General features: G+C 42.0%; 1 protein-coding gene across 1 annotated transcript in view; it reads left to right on the top strand.

Moving 5' to 3' along the window:
* The window catches only part of GRHL2 (grainyhead like transcription factor 2), a 139383-nt gene extending 125796 nt beyond the window's left edge, over window positions 1–13587 (top strand). The window contains exons 12-16 of the mRNA XM_088442670.1: window positions 2196–2227; window positions 5062–5153; window positions 6928–7013; window positions 8338–8402; window positions 11760–13587. Coding sequence (XP_088298796.1) covers window positions 2196–2227; window positions 5062–5153; window positions 6928–7013; window positions 8338–8402; window positions 11760–11877 — 393 coding nt within the window. The 3' untranslated portion in view covers window positions 11878–13587. The remainder of the gene's footprint in view (window positions 1–2195; window positions 2228–5061; window positions 5154–6927; window positions 7014–8337; window positions 8403–11759) is intronic.
* Window positions 13588–16213: the final 2626 nt, after the last annotated feature.

Below are 16213 nucleotides of genomic sequence, written 5' to 3'. Positions count from 1 at the left end.
CTTAGGAGATCGCAAGGTCTAATTTATGCACGCCCATGAAACAGCATTCAAATGGGCATGCTCGTCTGCGTTTTTCTGGCCACTCCCAGCAAACAATCTCTCCGCTGTGTCCGTAATTGCTATTGCGTACGCTGCTGAACCCGACCCAGGGGGCTATTTATCACAGAAGGCAGGATTGTGACTGTGGGGGAGAGATTTATCAAAGGTTGGAGAGAGATAAAGTACGAACCAATCTGTTTCTGTCATTTTACAGGCTGTGGGGCATATTCAATTAGGTGTGAAAAGTCCCGTACTTTTCGCCGACATCGCTGGTTTTCCATGTGAAAATGTATCGCGCTCGTCCCCGCTTATCCCCCGTATTCAATTAGAAATCTGTGAAAATGGGACCTGGCAAAACGCAAACAGGCGAAAAGTGCTGTCAGAGTTGGGGAAATCACCCTGACACCCCCCATTGGAGATTACTATAGATACCCCCGAATAGGCCTGCTGAAGGTATTTGGGGTACTTAAATGTCTCACTAGCTGCTAATTAGCATCTTTGCAGAAGTGGTGAAGAATAGCATTTAGCAGTTTTTTTTAGAAGAAAATAAGTAGTCTCAGCAAATCTGGGATACATGAAAATGGGTGCTAGCATATTTTAAAGTTGCTAAAGTGAAGTTTTAATAAATGTAAAACCACCTGCAAACTTAAAAACACCTGGGGCATACTTGGGAACCCCCCTGGAGGTCTATTTTGCTAGTTTTTAAATTTGTCCTCCAACTTTGGACTTTTTCACCCCCAAAATAAGTACTTTTTTGGGGTGAACCAAAGTATTTTTTAAACTTTTTTTTGGCGCAGTTTACCTTTTGGAGGATTGTCCCAAGAGTGCAGGGGGTTTTCCGAAGTTTGCACCCCAAAACACCAATTCTGCACTTTTTTTCGACACCTATTCATAGGCGAAACTTTTTCGCCGGTTCCATTGAGTTGAGTTTCCGCACCGGCAAAAAGTCTCTGGAATTCAGTACAGTGGAAACTTTTCGCATGGCGAAATGACGTCACTCGCAAAACTTTATCGCCCAAGACGGCTTTTCGCCCCTAATTGAATACCTCGCTGTGTTTGAAAAATGACAGTTAACAGCTGACTTTTCTGAAAACAGACACATTTTATTTTAACAGCTCATAAAACTAAAATAAAACCTTTTTAAGACCTTTTTACAAGCTTTTTTTTTTTAAATATTAAAACATTTTTTTCAATGATTTAGTTCTGTTTATCGCCATCATGAATTGGAGATAACAGGACAGGTACAGGCTCCCTTGTGCACAAGACTTCCCACTAACTGTTGAGCAACCAGTGAGCTATAGTGTACTCTGAATTACAGTCAGGGGGCCTGATTAATTACAGATCGCAACTGCAACAGCGTACGCAGTCGGGCGATTGCTGCGTACTGCACATGCATCGCAGTGCGCAGTGGCTACACTGCGATCGCATTGCGATCACGCAGAGCTTGGTAAGCTATCGCAGAGTGGTTGACAGGTAGTCAGCGTTTTGGGGGGGTGCGGAGAATCGCAGGCGTTCCTGTCCGTTTGAATGCTGTTGCATGGGCGTGCATAAATTAGCCATTGCTACGGCATATGCAGGCTGATTACTTACTGCGTGAGATGAGATTAGCAATATCTGAGTAAGGTCAGGGCTGCTGTAACTGTGCGTGAGGGGCCGATGGTACTCTATGTTCCCAATGTGTATGCAGAACAGCAAAGTATTAGGGATGTGAGTTAGCGGGAGTGGGCATCTTTATGCTGGCAGTGCGACGGCATTGCGATAACATTCATTAGCCTATTTTCGCAGCAGACCCACGATTCGTAATGAATCGGATCGAGGATCAATACAAACTATTTTGCTGCTACACAACCATCTCTCTGGAATAGCACATTTTATTAATAGTATTTGTAATATATTCCTGTCCTCTACAAAGATCATCTCTCTGTTCTTGTCTACCTCAAACTAATTGTTTCTCTGTGTTATTCGATTTGTCTTAGTAAAGAGTCACTTTCTTTTTACTGCTAATCTATTTACAGTACTCAGGGTGATTGTTTATCAGTCCTCATTATATTCTTATTTAAGTAAATCAGGATAAATGACACAACCATCTCTGATTAACCAATTGCAATATATCTCATGTACACAATGTCTTTATTTTCTTTCATTTGTTCAAACAGGTTTTCTACAATACAGACGATGATATAGAAGGGTAAGTAAAACCAATAAAGACTAGAATATAAATTATAATAATGGTTTAGCCTTTTATTGAACCAGTCACAACATACGCAATATGTCCGGAGGATGGATGTAGCTTAATTACTGGCCATTGGTTGTGCAGCCTATAATTTTTTGATTCGCCACAGACTGACTGATTATACAATGGTAATAATAACGTGTTTGATGTGTGCCACTAATGATGAAAACACTGCTATATTGCCCATAGAGACAATGCCAGGCTCTTATGCTGGCATTGCCACCAGGCTGCCCTTTATGCCCCTAGAGTGGGAGATGTAGGTCCCAGACCTAAATGAGCAGGAGGACCCCATGGCCTGTATATCGCCCGCATGCAGTTGAATGCACAGGAGGTGTGAAAGGGGAGGGGTGTAGAGCCAAAAGAGGAGCGAGAGGGCGACAGAGAAAAAAGGGAGACAGGGGTAAGATAAAAGAAAGCAAGATGGGGAGAGATGAAGGAGAGAGAACAGGTGGAAAGAGCGTGAGACGGACAGAGGGGGGAGGACGAGGAGCAGAGAGAGATGGGTTTTTAATTATATATACAGTGCATATGTGTATATGTATATGTATATATATATATATATATATATATATATATAACAAGGGCGCCTTCTAGTGCAATAACATTTGAAATTCTCTAAGGGGCAAAAACTTCAGCTATATTTAAAAAAATAAGGTAAAATCTCACAGTATCGAGATGATATACAGGTGTTGGACAATTCTCACACTGATGTCCTATGGTGATTGTGCAAGCAACAGTCAGGGGGAGATGTACTAAGCCTTGAAATGTGATAACTCAGCTGTTATTCCAAGATGGTAGGGACTTCCTTCATGCACTCTGCTTCCACGTTAGGTAACCTAGATGATTTTTTAATGCACTTTAGACATATATTTTAAATCTCTGATGTGCATCATAAAAAAGTGACGTGTTTCACGGAACATCCATCCGCTTCATCAGGTCCCTAACACTGCTATTACTGACACATTATACCAACTTATGAAGGACTTACCAGTATAGTGCCACCCGTGTACTGCAACATGCAATTTAGGTATTCAATTTCAAAGTACCACAAAGGCGTGTTTACACACATGCAACTGATGCAGATCAACAGGAGCACACACCTGTTGGTGGGCAGTTATATGCACCTGTTGGAGGGCAGTTACATGCACCTGTTGGAGGGCAGTTACATGCACCTGTTGGAGGGCAGTTACATGCACCTGTTGGTGGGCAGTTACATGCACCTGTTGGAGGGCAGTTACATGCACCTGTTGGAGGGCAGTTACATGCACCTGTTGGAGGGCAGTTACATGCACCTGTTGGAGGGCAGTTACATGCACCTGTTGGAGGGCAGTTACATGCACCTGTTGGAGGGCAGTTACATGCACCTGTTGGTGGGCAGTTACATGCACCTGTTGGAGGGCAGTTACATGCACCTGTTGGAGGGCAGTTACATGCACCTGTTGGTGGGCAGTTACATGCACCTGTTGGTGGGCAGTTACATGCACCTGTTGGAGGGCAGTTACATGCACCTGTTGGAGGGCAGTTACATGCACCTGTTGGTGGGCAGTTACATGCACCTGTTGGAGGGCAGTTACATGCACCTGTTGGTGGGCAGTTACATGCACCTGTTGGAGGGCAGTTACATGCACCTGTTGGAGGGCAGTTACATGCACCTGTTGGAGGGCAGTTACATGCACCTGTTGGAGGGCAGTTACATGCACCTGTTGGAGGGCAGTTACATGCACCTGGGGGAGGGCAGTTACATGCACCTGGGGGAGAGCAGTCACATGCACCTGCTTGAGGGCAGTTACAAATGCACGTTGATGAAGACCAGGTGCATATTTATTTATTTATTAACAGTTTCTTATATAGCGCAGCATATTCCGTTGCGCTTTACAATTGTAAACATTAATAGAACAAAACTGGGTAATAACAGACAGATATATAGGTAGGAAGGCCCTGCTCGCAAGCTTACAATCTACAGATGCTGAACATAATGCTCTGGCGCAAATACACTATATTTACATGCTCTTTATACCATCTGCAGGCACTTCATAAATATTTATCAGAAAATCTGTCTTTTATGCATCTTAAGCTGTGTACACACTGAGTGATGTGTACCCAGCCGATAGTCTGATCCTGGGAACACATCAGAACGAGGTCATGAACGACGGAACTATCCCTCATTCTGCCCTTCATTAACTGCAATGGGGCCACATGTGATATCATCCGGTTGGAGATGCAGCACGGCCGACAGGACAATACCACATACGACCGCGGGAGCGTATATTGGCCGTGCACACTGAGAAATATATCGTTCCGATTCGGCCGGAAACAACATATCGTGCAGACATCATCTCAGTGTGTACCGAGCTTTACACAGCCCCTTCAGTTTGCTGTCCTCTCCTCTTGCCCATCACTTAAAAGCCTCAAACACAGATAACCTTTCCCTTAAATCACATAAACTCTGTCCTTATCTCTCCTTTTTTCTTGTGTGCAATTTTTTAAATTGGAATGAAGACGTAAAGGTTACAAAATGAAGGTAAACATTAGTGCAGAATGAGTATTGGAGGATGTCCTGAATAAGAAGAACTCACTAATAGCTTGACTTAATCCTGCTTAGAAATATTATGTAAAATGTGTCCTGTTTGCTTTGGCTGTTACAAATGTAGAATGTAGGTAGAACTCTTACTGCTGAGAGATTACAGACAGTGGAGATTCCTGAACTGGGATAGTAAGAAAAACAATAGAACACTGCCCTCTAGAGGTTGCAGCCAAATACAACTAAATAATCTTCTGTTTCTGCACAGGAGCAGCGTTTTGGTGAAAAGAATGCTGCGCCCGGTGGACGAAGAATTTGGTCCTCCTGCACCAAAGCACATGAAAGAAGGGAACAAAAAAGGTGAATTTATTTATAAATAATAACATTAAAAAAACCACAGGAGCATGTGTATTCCAGTAATGGCCTAGAAGGCAGTTGCCTATTGGTCCTCATATACCAGCCAGTGCCTGGGTATGATGTATGTTACTCTGACAAACAAATATTGCAGTTTGGCCTGGATCTCATCCCAGAATTCAGAAAATAGCCATTAAAATTTCCTATAGGCATGGGCGCCCACAGGCTGTGATTTGGGGGTGTCCACTTACCCCCATGGGTCATGCCATTACATGTAGTCTCTTGTATTACAAAGTATGTATTGCTGTCTGCATGCAATCTTAATCCTTTTAAAAGAAGATAAGGTTAAGCTTCACACTACTGAATTTGAAGAAGCAGGTTTCACATAGGATGGGGAACAGAGGCAAAGTTATCAATGGGCGCATTATATTATTACTATTACTTGTATTATGGTATATTACTGCAAAAAAAATGCTTTTATGACAAGGCAACAAATAATAAACAATTCAAATGCCTCACTTCTCCCTAACACTTACTTTTATTACAACAGACCTGTATTGATACATTTATCCCCAATTAGGGTACTCTAGTTCTAAGACTTGTAATGAAGAAAGATTTGGAGAACGGGTACCTCTGAGGATGAACGAGCCATTTATTGAATCAAGCTATTCGTTACAAATTTTGTCTCCAGGTGCAATGTGGTGAAATAAATCACTTGAAGAGTGCTACAATTGTTTGATGTGTCCTCCATTGTGGTCAACAACAGTTTTCAATCAAAGAACAGCATTCTCTGTAGCAGAATGTAACATGCCAGATGGATAGTCAGCATACAGTATGGCGTCTAATGCTGTTTTTCAGGTCTGACAGGATACTGAATTACATCCTTCCTGATTACAGGGCTGGCTCTAGGGGTGTTCGACCTGAGCGGTCGAACAGGGGTGCCACCCATAGAGGTCGCACCCTTCCCCAGCATCCCGATTTCAGCAGGACAGTACTGTCCCGCTGTTCCACCCATGGGCTGAAGTGGCCCACGGGTGGCCAAATCGGGTGGTTGGGGACCCCGGAGTCTGAATGGATGATGCGCGCGGCATTCAGTGCCGTGAGAGGGCTGGGGGAAGCCCAGCTAGTGAGGCTCCCCCCAGCCTGACGTTATTTTGAGTCACATACGGAGGCGTGTCCTATATGGTAATTAGGCCACACACACCCCCATTTCAGCCGCTTGCTATAAGGAGCACAGAGCACTCAGCCGGCACAGTGCGCTATTAGCCCTGGAGCCAGCCCTGCCCGATTATACCAGGTTCTTCAAAAGACCCACAACCAAAAGTTGTATGGGGTGGGATCCGATGATCGGGGTGGCCATAATATCTGAAGGTAGTACCTAAAGACTTCAGTAAAGTGTTGCCTTAGCAATTGTAGCACTTTTCAAAGTTTATTTTTTTTATTTTTTTTTATTTAAATGGCTAGGGCAGGCTTGACCAACATGTAGCTCTCCCAGCATGCCCTGCCTTAGTTTTAGCATTCCCTAATAACAAACTGTGGCAGGGCATGCCGGGACTTGTAGTATTTTTAACAGCTGGAAAACCACAAGTCGGCCAGGCTTGGATTAGGACATCCTCTGAAGAACCTGTTGTCCAAATTTCTCTTAATTATTAGAACTTGCTCCAGAGTGTTCTAAGTAGTGATACATTCATGTTAACAGCCGTGTATTTAAGTATATTGTTTTTATTCTGATCTAATATTTTAAATACTTAACCTTTTTCTCCAACCTTGTTATTTTTAGTGCTACTTTATGTGAGAAAAGAATCTGATGAAGTATTTGATGCACTAATGTTAAAGTATCCTACAGTGAAGGGGCTTTTGGAAGCTGTAAGTATGATAGGCATGCATTGCCCTCTTTTGCATAACTTCACAGGGCATGTTGGATCTTGTAGTACCATGGCAGCTGGAGAGCATTATGACATTCTAAGCTTGTTTATAGAACACTGTAGATAATTTTTACTGTAATCCCTCCTGGTGACAGTATTCAGTTCTGCGGCCTACACTTCAAAGTAGGTCTTGTAACTACAAGAAACAAGTCTCAAACTCCTTTATACAATTTAAGGGGGTCATTCAGACCCGTTCGCGAGCAAAGGATGCTCGCAAAAGGGTCGATGTTGTCCCACTGCGCATGCGCACGACAGAGGGAGCTCCGTCGTGCGCATGCGCGAGACCCGGATAGCGACGGGCTCTCCATCGCTCCGGGTCTCACACCAAAGGGGGCGTGCTTTCGATGTTGATTGACAGCACGCCCCCTTTGGTGGGCGTGCCGGGGGCGTGACTGCCAGACGGAGGCGTTCATGGGAACGCCTACCGTCGGAGTCCGGCCCCACTGACATCAGTAATGATGTCAGTGGGAGTGATTTTGGCTCTGATAGAGCCAAAATCACTCCTGGGCTTGCGGAAGCGAGACCCTACAGCAGTGTCTCGTCGCAAGCCCGATGGTCGCGATGGTCTTTGACCATCGCGACCATCTTTTTGGCCGCTCACATAAGCTGTGGGTGGTCACCCACAGCTATGCGAGCGGCCAGGAGGCCGCTCCAAATTTAGCTGGGATGGCCCTGATTCAGAGCGAGCGCTCTGGTCAGAGCGTTCAGCTCTGAATCAGGCCCTAAGACAGCAAAAGGGTGAGTGTTGTCTATACTGCGTTGGGGCAGTAGAGGGCATTCTTTTTTTTTTTTCTATTTCTGTTTTTACTTCAGCTAATTACTATTTTGCTGTACTATACTTGCTTTTATATAAATACTATAAGTATAAATTATATAATGAACCGTTGTTTCATTACAGGTATGTTACAAATTGTAGGAAAGTTCATCTGCATTATATCAAAATATAATGATTGGAGCTTTCCAACTGCTCCAGATATACAGATACTGATGCACATTGGCATTCTTAAATAGTATCTTGCACCATTTGGTTGGTCTACACTGCAGAATATATATTGTTATACTGCAGGTAGATGGCAGCACAGTGTCATTAATAAACACATAGCTATAGCTCGTTGCATAGAGCCACAGACTCCTGCTTATTAAAATCTGCCGAGACACCAGCTCAGTTCCTGATGGCTGGTTCATAGGCAATTATGGTCACAGCCACCAAGTGACCTGCGATATGCTGGAAATCTTCTTAATTTCATTTTTTTTTTTTATTCTAGATATCTGACAAATATGGTATACCTGTGGAGAAGATTGCGAAAATATATAAGAAAAGCAAAAAAGGGTAAGATAGATAGAAATATATAAAATGGCATACAAATTCAGATTTTACAGATATCTCTTTGTTTCTCCCTTTTTAGACAAACGTATTATCTTCATATTTTGTCTTTTTATTTTTCTTTCTATAAAATGTTTATTTTCAAATACAAGAATGCCAAATTGGAACAGTAAAAATAAAACATTACAAAGTAAAATACAAAGGAATAGCCGCAAGCTGCTGGCGTATCAGCCCGTTACAGAAGATGTCTTCTCGCACGTCTGAGGGCTGTGAGAAAAAAACAGCTGCTGGACACCTATCATGTGAACCCGCCAAAAGCCGCTCCACTGGCTCCTGCTGCTAATTGAATCTGCCCAAATCTTACCTTCCAAGGTGTTTTTTTTTTCTATGCGAGGGGGGGGATTTGAGCTGGGCAGGTAAACGACGAGGATTATTTTGTCACCATTTTGCATGTATACATAAACTATTGATATATCACAGTCAAAGACCATTCCATCACATATCGATTAAACCTAAAGTAGAAAGGACAACTTATTTTCACTAATTCAGAGCCACTCCTGGGCTATCCATCTATATTTTATTACATTTATCTGGACTGCCCATACAGTATGCTGCCTGTGCAAAGTGGAGTTATCAATTTTGTGAACTGAGCAAAATTCTTGGGAATGTAGCCTGTCCATTTCCTAGGAGCCAGTGACAACACTCAGGTACTTCATGGAATGGTCACAGCACATTCTCATTTACATTGGTTCAGTTCACAAAATGGTATGCAGTCAGGAAGCCGATGGTCGAAATGCTGACCACGGGCTTCCCGACTGTGTAATCCCGACAGGGGACTAATGATAGGTGTCGAAATCCTGACACCTATCATTATATCATTAGCCCTACACCGGAAGCCTGCCGCCCGGCATACTGAACGAAGATGCGGTGGGCGCGGACAGCTGCCGGGGGGGGGAGTGTTAGGTTAGGGGCTCCTGGGGGCGGATTTAGGGTTAGGCACCACCCCGGGAGGGTAAGGTTAGGCTAGGGGAACGGGGGGGTAGGGTTAGGCACCCCCGGGGGGAGGTTAGGGTTAGGCACCCCCCAGGGAGGGTTAGGTTTAGGCTGCGGGGACGGGGGGGGTTAGAGTTAGGCACTAGGGGAGGAGGTTAGGGTTAGGCACCCCTAAGGGAGGGTTAGGGGGGGAAAGGGTTAGTAATAATTACCTTAATTCCGCCAGTCTTCCGGCATCGGGTATTTCATACCTATCCCCACAAAATGGCTGCCTCTATTGTGTGTAGGAAATGGATGGATATTTTGCATCCGTAGCAACAATTCACAAATTTTTAGATTGACCACGGAGTGAACTTATATAACTTGAGAGAATGTTGAAATTTATTCCAGGGCGAGTCCTGGCACTTTCACAGTACACACTAACTTTAAAATAAATGCAAGATTTTTTTTATTGGGGTTAAAAATATTCATTTTGCTGCTGATACTCATGCATTAAGGGAAAGCCGAGCACAGCAGTTTGTCAAACAACGGCTCTATATTTATACAGTACTGCAATATTTTGGCCATATCAGGGCTGAGCGTATAAATAATGAGTCACTCCGAACTGAAATATCTCCTTTATAATGTGACTTTCTTTCCTGTGAGCTTTAGAAGTCTGTAAACCCATGACATTAGACTGGGCTTAGCCACATCATTAATATAGAAGAACAACGTTATCACAGTGACCCTGCGGTTTGTGATTTAACGGTCTTCTATTGCAGGGAACTGAGCATCTCAGGATTTTTTTTTCTTACTTCAAATTATTGAATAATTAAGATATTCAAAGCTAAATTAATGGAGTACTGTCACAGGTTCTCTCCTACTGTCCTATTAATCCTTAGCAATAGCTTAGAGTTTATTACAATAACTCTATATTAAAATTTATGTTTTCATTATAAAAAAAAAAAAAATTCCAGCAAATGGAATTGCAGAAAGGACAAAGCTAAAGTCAACTGCACAAAGTAGAGGCAGCCCTTTTGTAGGAATATTCATGAGAACTCAGCCGATCAGTTATTATATACTAGCAACATAACTGAGCCCTTTCTGCTGTCAGTGGCTCCTGCTGGCCTAAAGGCAAAGAGAAGTTGACTAAGCACTAATGAGGTTAACTAAAGTTTTTTTTCAACATGCTATACATCCAAGGCAGCTCCAGTGTAATGGAGGATTGGTGCAGTCAGGAGACAAAGGGGTATATTTACTAAGGTGGAGATGTTGCCCATAGCGACCAATCAGATTCTACTTAACATTTTTTTAGCACCCTCTAGAAGAGAATAGCTAGAATCTGATTGGTTGCTATGGGCAACATCGCCACTTCTAAAAACCTGCACTATACCCCAAAGGGTTTGAGTTTAGTTTAATGCACTATGAGCTTAAAAAATGTTTGGAGGAAGCTCAACAAATGCATGGTAAAAAACAGAAGTAGGAATGCAGAGTATGTCCTAAATTTCCCCATTCGTTATCCTTACTGCTATGTTTTATTGATCATGTAGGCCAGGGGTAGCCAACCCTGGTCCTCGAGAGCTACCAACAGTTCATGTTTTCCAGGCCACTTGTGGATCTGTAGAATGCATCCGTTAGGAATGAATGCACCACATGTTTGAAAATGTGACTGTTAGTAATGACTACACCTGTGCACCAGCTAGGTGGTCTGGAAAACATGACCTGTTATGCCGCATATCCACTACACGACTAATAAACGATTGAACGATAACGACATTGTTTTTGTTCAATCGCTCATTATATTGTGCAGTGGACATTGAGCCCACACTGAACGATATATCGTTCAGTGTGGCCACTCTCCTTCATCCCCGAACCTGCACAATCTGACAATATCGTCAGGTTGGACAGCGGGTTCAAGCCATGACAGATGCCAACAACGACCAGCTAGTCGTTGCCGGCATTTTCACATTACGATTAATGAACGATTGAACGATAACTATGTCGTTATCATTCATTTATATCAGGTAGTGGATATGCGCCTTTAGTATCTCTCGAGGACCTGGTTAGCGTAGGCTAATTGGTATGATACAGAATGTTACAATTCACATGTGTACTGCAGTGTTTACCAAACCCGGCCCTCAAGGCACCCTAACAGTCCAGGTATTAAGGCTATCCATGCATATGCACAGGTGACTTAATTAGTACCTCAGTAAGTTTGATCTAACCATCTGTCCTCAAGCATGGATACCCTTAAAACCTGGCCTGTTACGGTACCTTGAGGAACGTGTTTGGGAAACCCTGATCTACTGTGTGAATAAGCTAATTTAATTTAAGTTTTATTAGTCGCAGCAATTCAGTGCATGTAACAAATTCTTTTCATACATTTTCTAGCATCTTAGTTAATATGGATGATAACATCATTGAGCATTACTCCAATGAGGACACGTTCATATTAAACGTGGAAAGCATGGTGGAACAAGGCTTCAAGATCACACTGACCGAGATCTAGTCTGAAGCCAAACAGATGCCTGATGGGAAGGAATCAATGTACGGAACAGAGGTCTGTTCTATTGCAGTCCCTGCCTTATCAGAGACATTTCCAAGAACTTGTAATTAGTCAACAGAGAATTCCAGGCTCAGTCCATTTTACACCAGGGAAAAGAAGACAACTTACTGTCAAGTCAAACTGGAACATATTTATTTTTTTATCACTTTTCTTAGTGAAATGCAGACCAGCTGGATTCTGATTGGACTAATCTATTAACTCTAAATACTTATCCATCATATAATGCTAGACAGTCCCGTTTTTTTCTTAGCGGGTCATTCTGAATTTCTATGGTAAAGATGGATATAGTCTATATAAGAGATGTAATCACGATAAGGCAAGATTAAGCGGATTGGGACATGGCATGAGGGGGTGGCCATTTTTGCCCCAGTTTTTCTGTCAGAATGTTGGAAAGTAGCATTGTTATTTCTTGCACAGTTTAGCTCTGTGATTAAGAGCTTCGTGTGTGATCATGTTCTACGGAGTACAAAGGTGACCAAAACAATGATCAAGCACGCTTTTATCATATCAAACTGCTGCAGACAACTGATATAAAAAAAACAAAAGAAATCCTCCAGATGGGATGTTTTTATGCAGTAGCTGAAATATCTAAAGTGGTAAAGTGAACACAAAGCCAAAATAACAGAACTGAATGCAATTTCTAGTGTGGTCTTTTAAATGTAAAAAAAAATGTACAAGACAGACAGGAATATAATTTCTAAGATATTTTGGTATTTTGTAAGTAATCTAAAAAAAATAGATTTTTTTTTAAATGTACAAATTCTTTTGTAAAGTGCAATATCATATTTTAATATTTTTGTTCCGCTTTTTCGGGTTTCCTTTTTTTTTTATTGCCACTATAATGATAACTCATTGGTGTCCTCTTCTTATTAGCTCTAAGCATTGGAGTAAAATGAACCAATATAAGGGGGCATGTGTTTTATTTTCATTTGTAATATAGATCAACAATAGCTCTAGAACTCTTCCATATTTTCATCTCAAATGTTTTTGAATACTAATAATTACATTGTGGCAAATATGTACATAGATATGTTATGTAGTAAATAACTGGAACTTTGTATTTTTGTGGTGAATGTGAAATAACTGGACAATTTTTTTTCCCCCAAGAAACATATGCTTGCTTTTTTTTAAACGTTTTTTTTCCACGACTGTGCTTCCCAAACAAAATATGCTATTCTTTTATTGCTGGAATTTTTTTCCATATTATCTGTACTAGGGATCATCTACAAATATGTAGTTTTTGTGGCTTGAAGACCACCAAAAAATCAAATAACATATATTATGGAACATATGACAATATTCGGTTTGGTAAACCAAGAGACTTTTTAACTTTAGTTGTAATTGTTATTATTACTTTTACCGATATCGCATTTATGACACTCCTATTTTTAATAAAAAGGTTTTAAAAACATTATAAATCCTTCAAGAGGAAACCTTGCTCTTAAACGGTAACAAAAAATATGAAATTCAAATTTCCGTTAAAATAAAGTTTTTGTTGTTTTTCTTATTCTGCTTTTGCATTCAATGTGGTCTTTTATTGCATATACACTCTACTGTGTTTAAAAAGAAGTTTCTGATGGTGGAAATTGCTTCCTGAGTTAATGCACTGTTATGTACTTAGAAACTTAAGTGCAATGAAATTCATTTTGTACAGCCTTTGAAAGTTATTGTTGAGCTCTGTACACTAAAAATGGTAAACACTTAACATGCAGAGTATTGAATTTTTTAAAAAAAATATTGTGCATAGAAAACCCAACTGTTCATTAGCCATATGTCCAGCTTATACATAATGCATCATGTCTGCCACATACTGACAAAAGCCAATTTTACAGCCCCAACTCATCATCTACAGTAAAGTCCCATGCCTGCCATTGTCATGGCCTCCACATAGAGCCCAATGTTCAGCCACAAGAACTATATTATATGTAGACCTTTCGGTGCTGTCGGTCAGCATCTGGGTCCTTCCATAGATGCCACTAGCAGGTCCAGATTAACAGTGGGGTAGATGGGACTACAGCCCCAGGCCTCCACATAAAAATAGGCCCATCATCATTATGATGACCAGCCACCCAGCTGGCCACATAGTTGACCATAAAAAGTATTGAAATTGTATTTCTATTTTCCTCAGAAAATTATTAAATTTCTTATACATTATGGCTGATAGTGTAGGGGTGTAAATTCCCACATGGCACTGGCCACTCCCACACAGCACTGGTCACACCAACACGGCACTGGCCACTCCCACAATGCACTGGTCACAGCTCTTCTGCTTCTCATAATAGGCCCTTCATCACTTTCAGACCCATGTGGCCCTTTATCCGGCCTAGGCTACTAGAAATGGTTGAAGGGCTAAGGAGGCACATCCAATAGCAATCATCATTTCTGGAACTGAACCGCTTAACACATCTGCAGCTTCATCCTGTTGGACTGACTATAAAAAGAACTAATAATTCCCAGTAGATAGGGATCTTTTTTTTTTTTTTTTTATGTTTTTTATTTTTGCCTGATAAATCAAAACATATAATCAAATACCAGAATACAAAAACAGCAGTCTGTACCCGACAGTCAGCGTTCAGCTCCACTAAGGCCCGACTGGCCATCTGGCACTTTTGGCAAATGCCAGAAGGGCTGATGGGCCAGTCTGGCTGCCTGAAAGCCTGGCTGAGCTCTGCGATCTGCTCTGCTGGCATGCAGAGAGATGGGGCATGCCATGAGGTATGCCCCTGTAAGGCGTGGCCATGCCCATTTCCTTTTTGCTTGCTTACAAACAATGCCAATTAGGGGCCTCAGTCTGAGGAATAGAAAACATTCTCTTTACAGTGCTGGGTAGTGTGATGCGTTACATAAATAAATAGTAATAATAAAGAGGAATATTAGGGGAACACAACCACAATAATGAGAGGAATAGTTTAGGAGGAGCTGGGGATAGAACAGATTTTCATAATGTCAAGGTCTTTAACACTTTGGAGTGGTAAAAAAAAAAATTAATACATTGCATCTTAATGTTATTATAAGTAATATATTTATGTAAGGTATTTTCCCTGGGAAACATGCATTCAAATTCACAATGCCACAAAATTGGTGAAAGCCAGTATAATGAGTGTAAAGTAGAGGTAAGCGAGCCTCTCCGTGTATTCATTTTGTTCCCAAAACCAGCCTCATGCTGTGGTGTTGATTTTGGTATAAAAATGTACACCAGCACCCAGGCACAAGTGAGGATGTACACCAGCACCCAGGCACCAGTGAGTATGTGCACCAGCACCCAGGCACCAGTGTGTGCTATGGTAAGTGACAAGCCTGTTGTTTTCCTGGGCAGGTCTTCCTCAGTGTGCAATTACATGAACACACCCTTACCGTATTCGTGCTACGTTTGCACGCCCCTTCCCTCCCCCATTGCCCATCTACAAGCATAACAGGGTGTAAGTGTCAGATAAGCATACAGACATTTTTGTTGCCATGCACAGTACAAGTGTGTGTATTCAATGCTAAGCAAATGGGCTTACTCCTGCATGAGCAACAAAGACCATAAAATCAATGCTGTCTTATCTGCCTTTCTCAGACCTTGCTACACACTAGAAACACTGGTCATAAGGCGCATACACACTTAACGATATCGTTCATGGAGCGAATCGTTAAGTGTTTGCTCGGGCTCAATGTCGTTAACGACATTGAGCATATACATTGAATGATATCGTTCAAGATATTGTTCAGCGATGACACCAGCAGCATCCCTGAACATGCACAACCTGACAATATCGTTAGGTTGGCCTGCATGTTCAGGCGATGAAAGATATTGGTAACGATCCGCAGGAGCACGCATCGTTAACAATATCTTGCGTACACACTCGCAGTAGACTCTGGAACAAAGCCAGAGTCTACAGTGCTGCTGGAAAGGGGGCCAGCATGGAGGCTGCACACAGGCCCCCTCCTCTCTTGAAACACCCCTGCTGGAGCTCTCATGTCTGGGGCTGCGGCGAGCATAGTGTTACATAAAAAAGGCTGCGGCATTCGGACAGTAGAAAGTAAGTATAATGGTTCAATTGAGTCTGAGAGAGACTGTTTTGGTGTCCCGGATATGAGAAGTCCAGAGTTTACTGCTTACTTGCTCGTTAAAAAATATCATTTGACCTGTAAATAAATGGGCTTTGCGGAAGTTGTAGTTGTGCTTCTGATATAAATATTCTGCACATAGACTCAGGTGGACTACAACTATCAGAAAGTTAGAAGCCTGAGCCAGAGCAGTTACTAGACTTTTTGGTGCACTGAAAGAGCATTGCGC

The sequence above is a fragment of the Taudactylus pleione genome, unplaced genomic scaffold (genome assembly GCF_031769625.1).
Source record: "Taudactylus pleione unplaced genomic scaffold, aTauple2 ptg000314l, whole genome shotgun sequence".
In the NCBI taxonomy this organism is placed as follows: Eukaryota; Metazoa; Chordata; class Amphibia; order Anura; family Myobatrachidae; genus Taudactylus; species Taudactylus pleione.
This window is presented reverse-complemented; position numbering and strand designations above follow the sequence as displayed.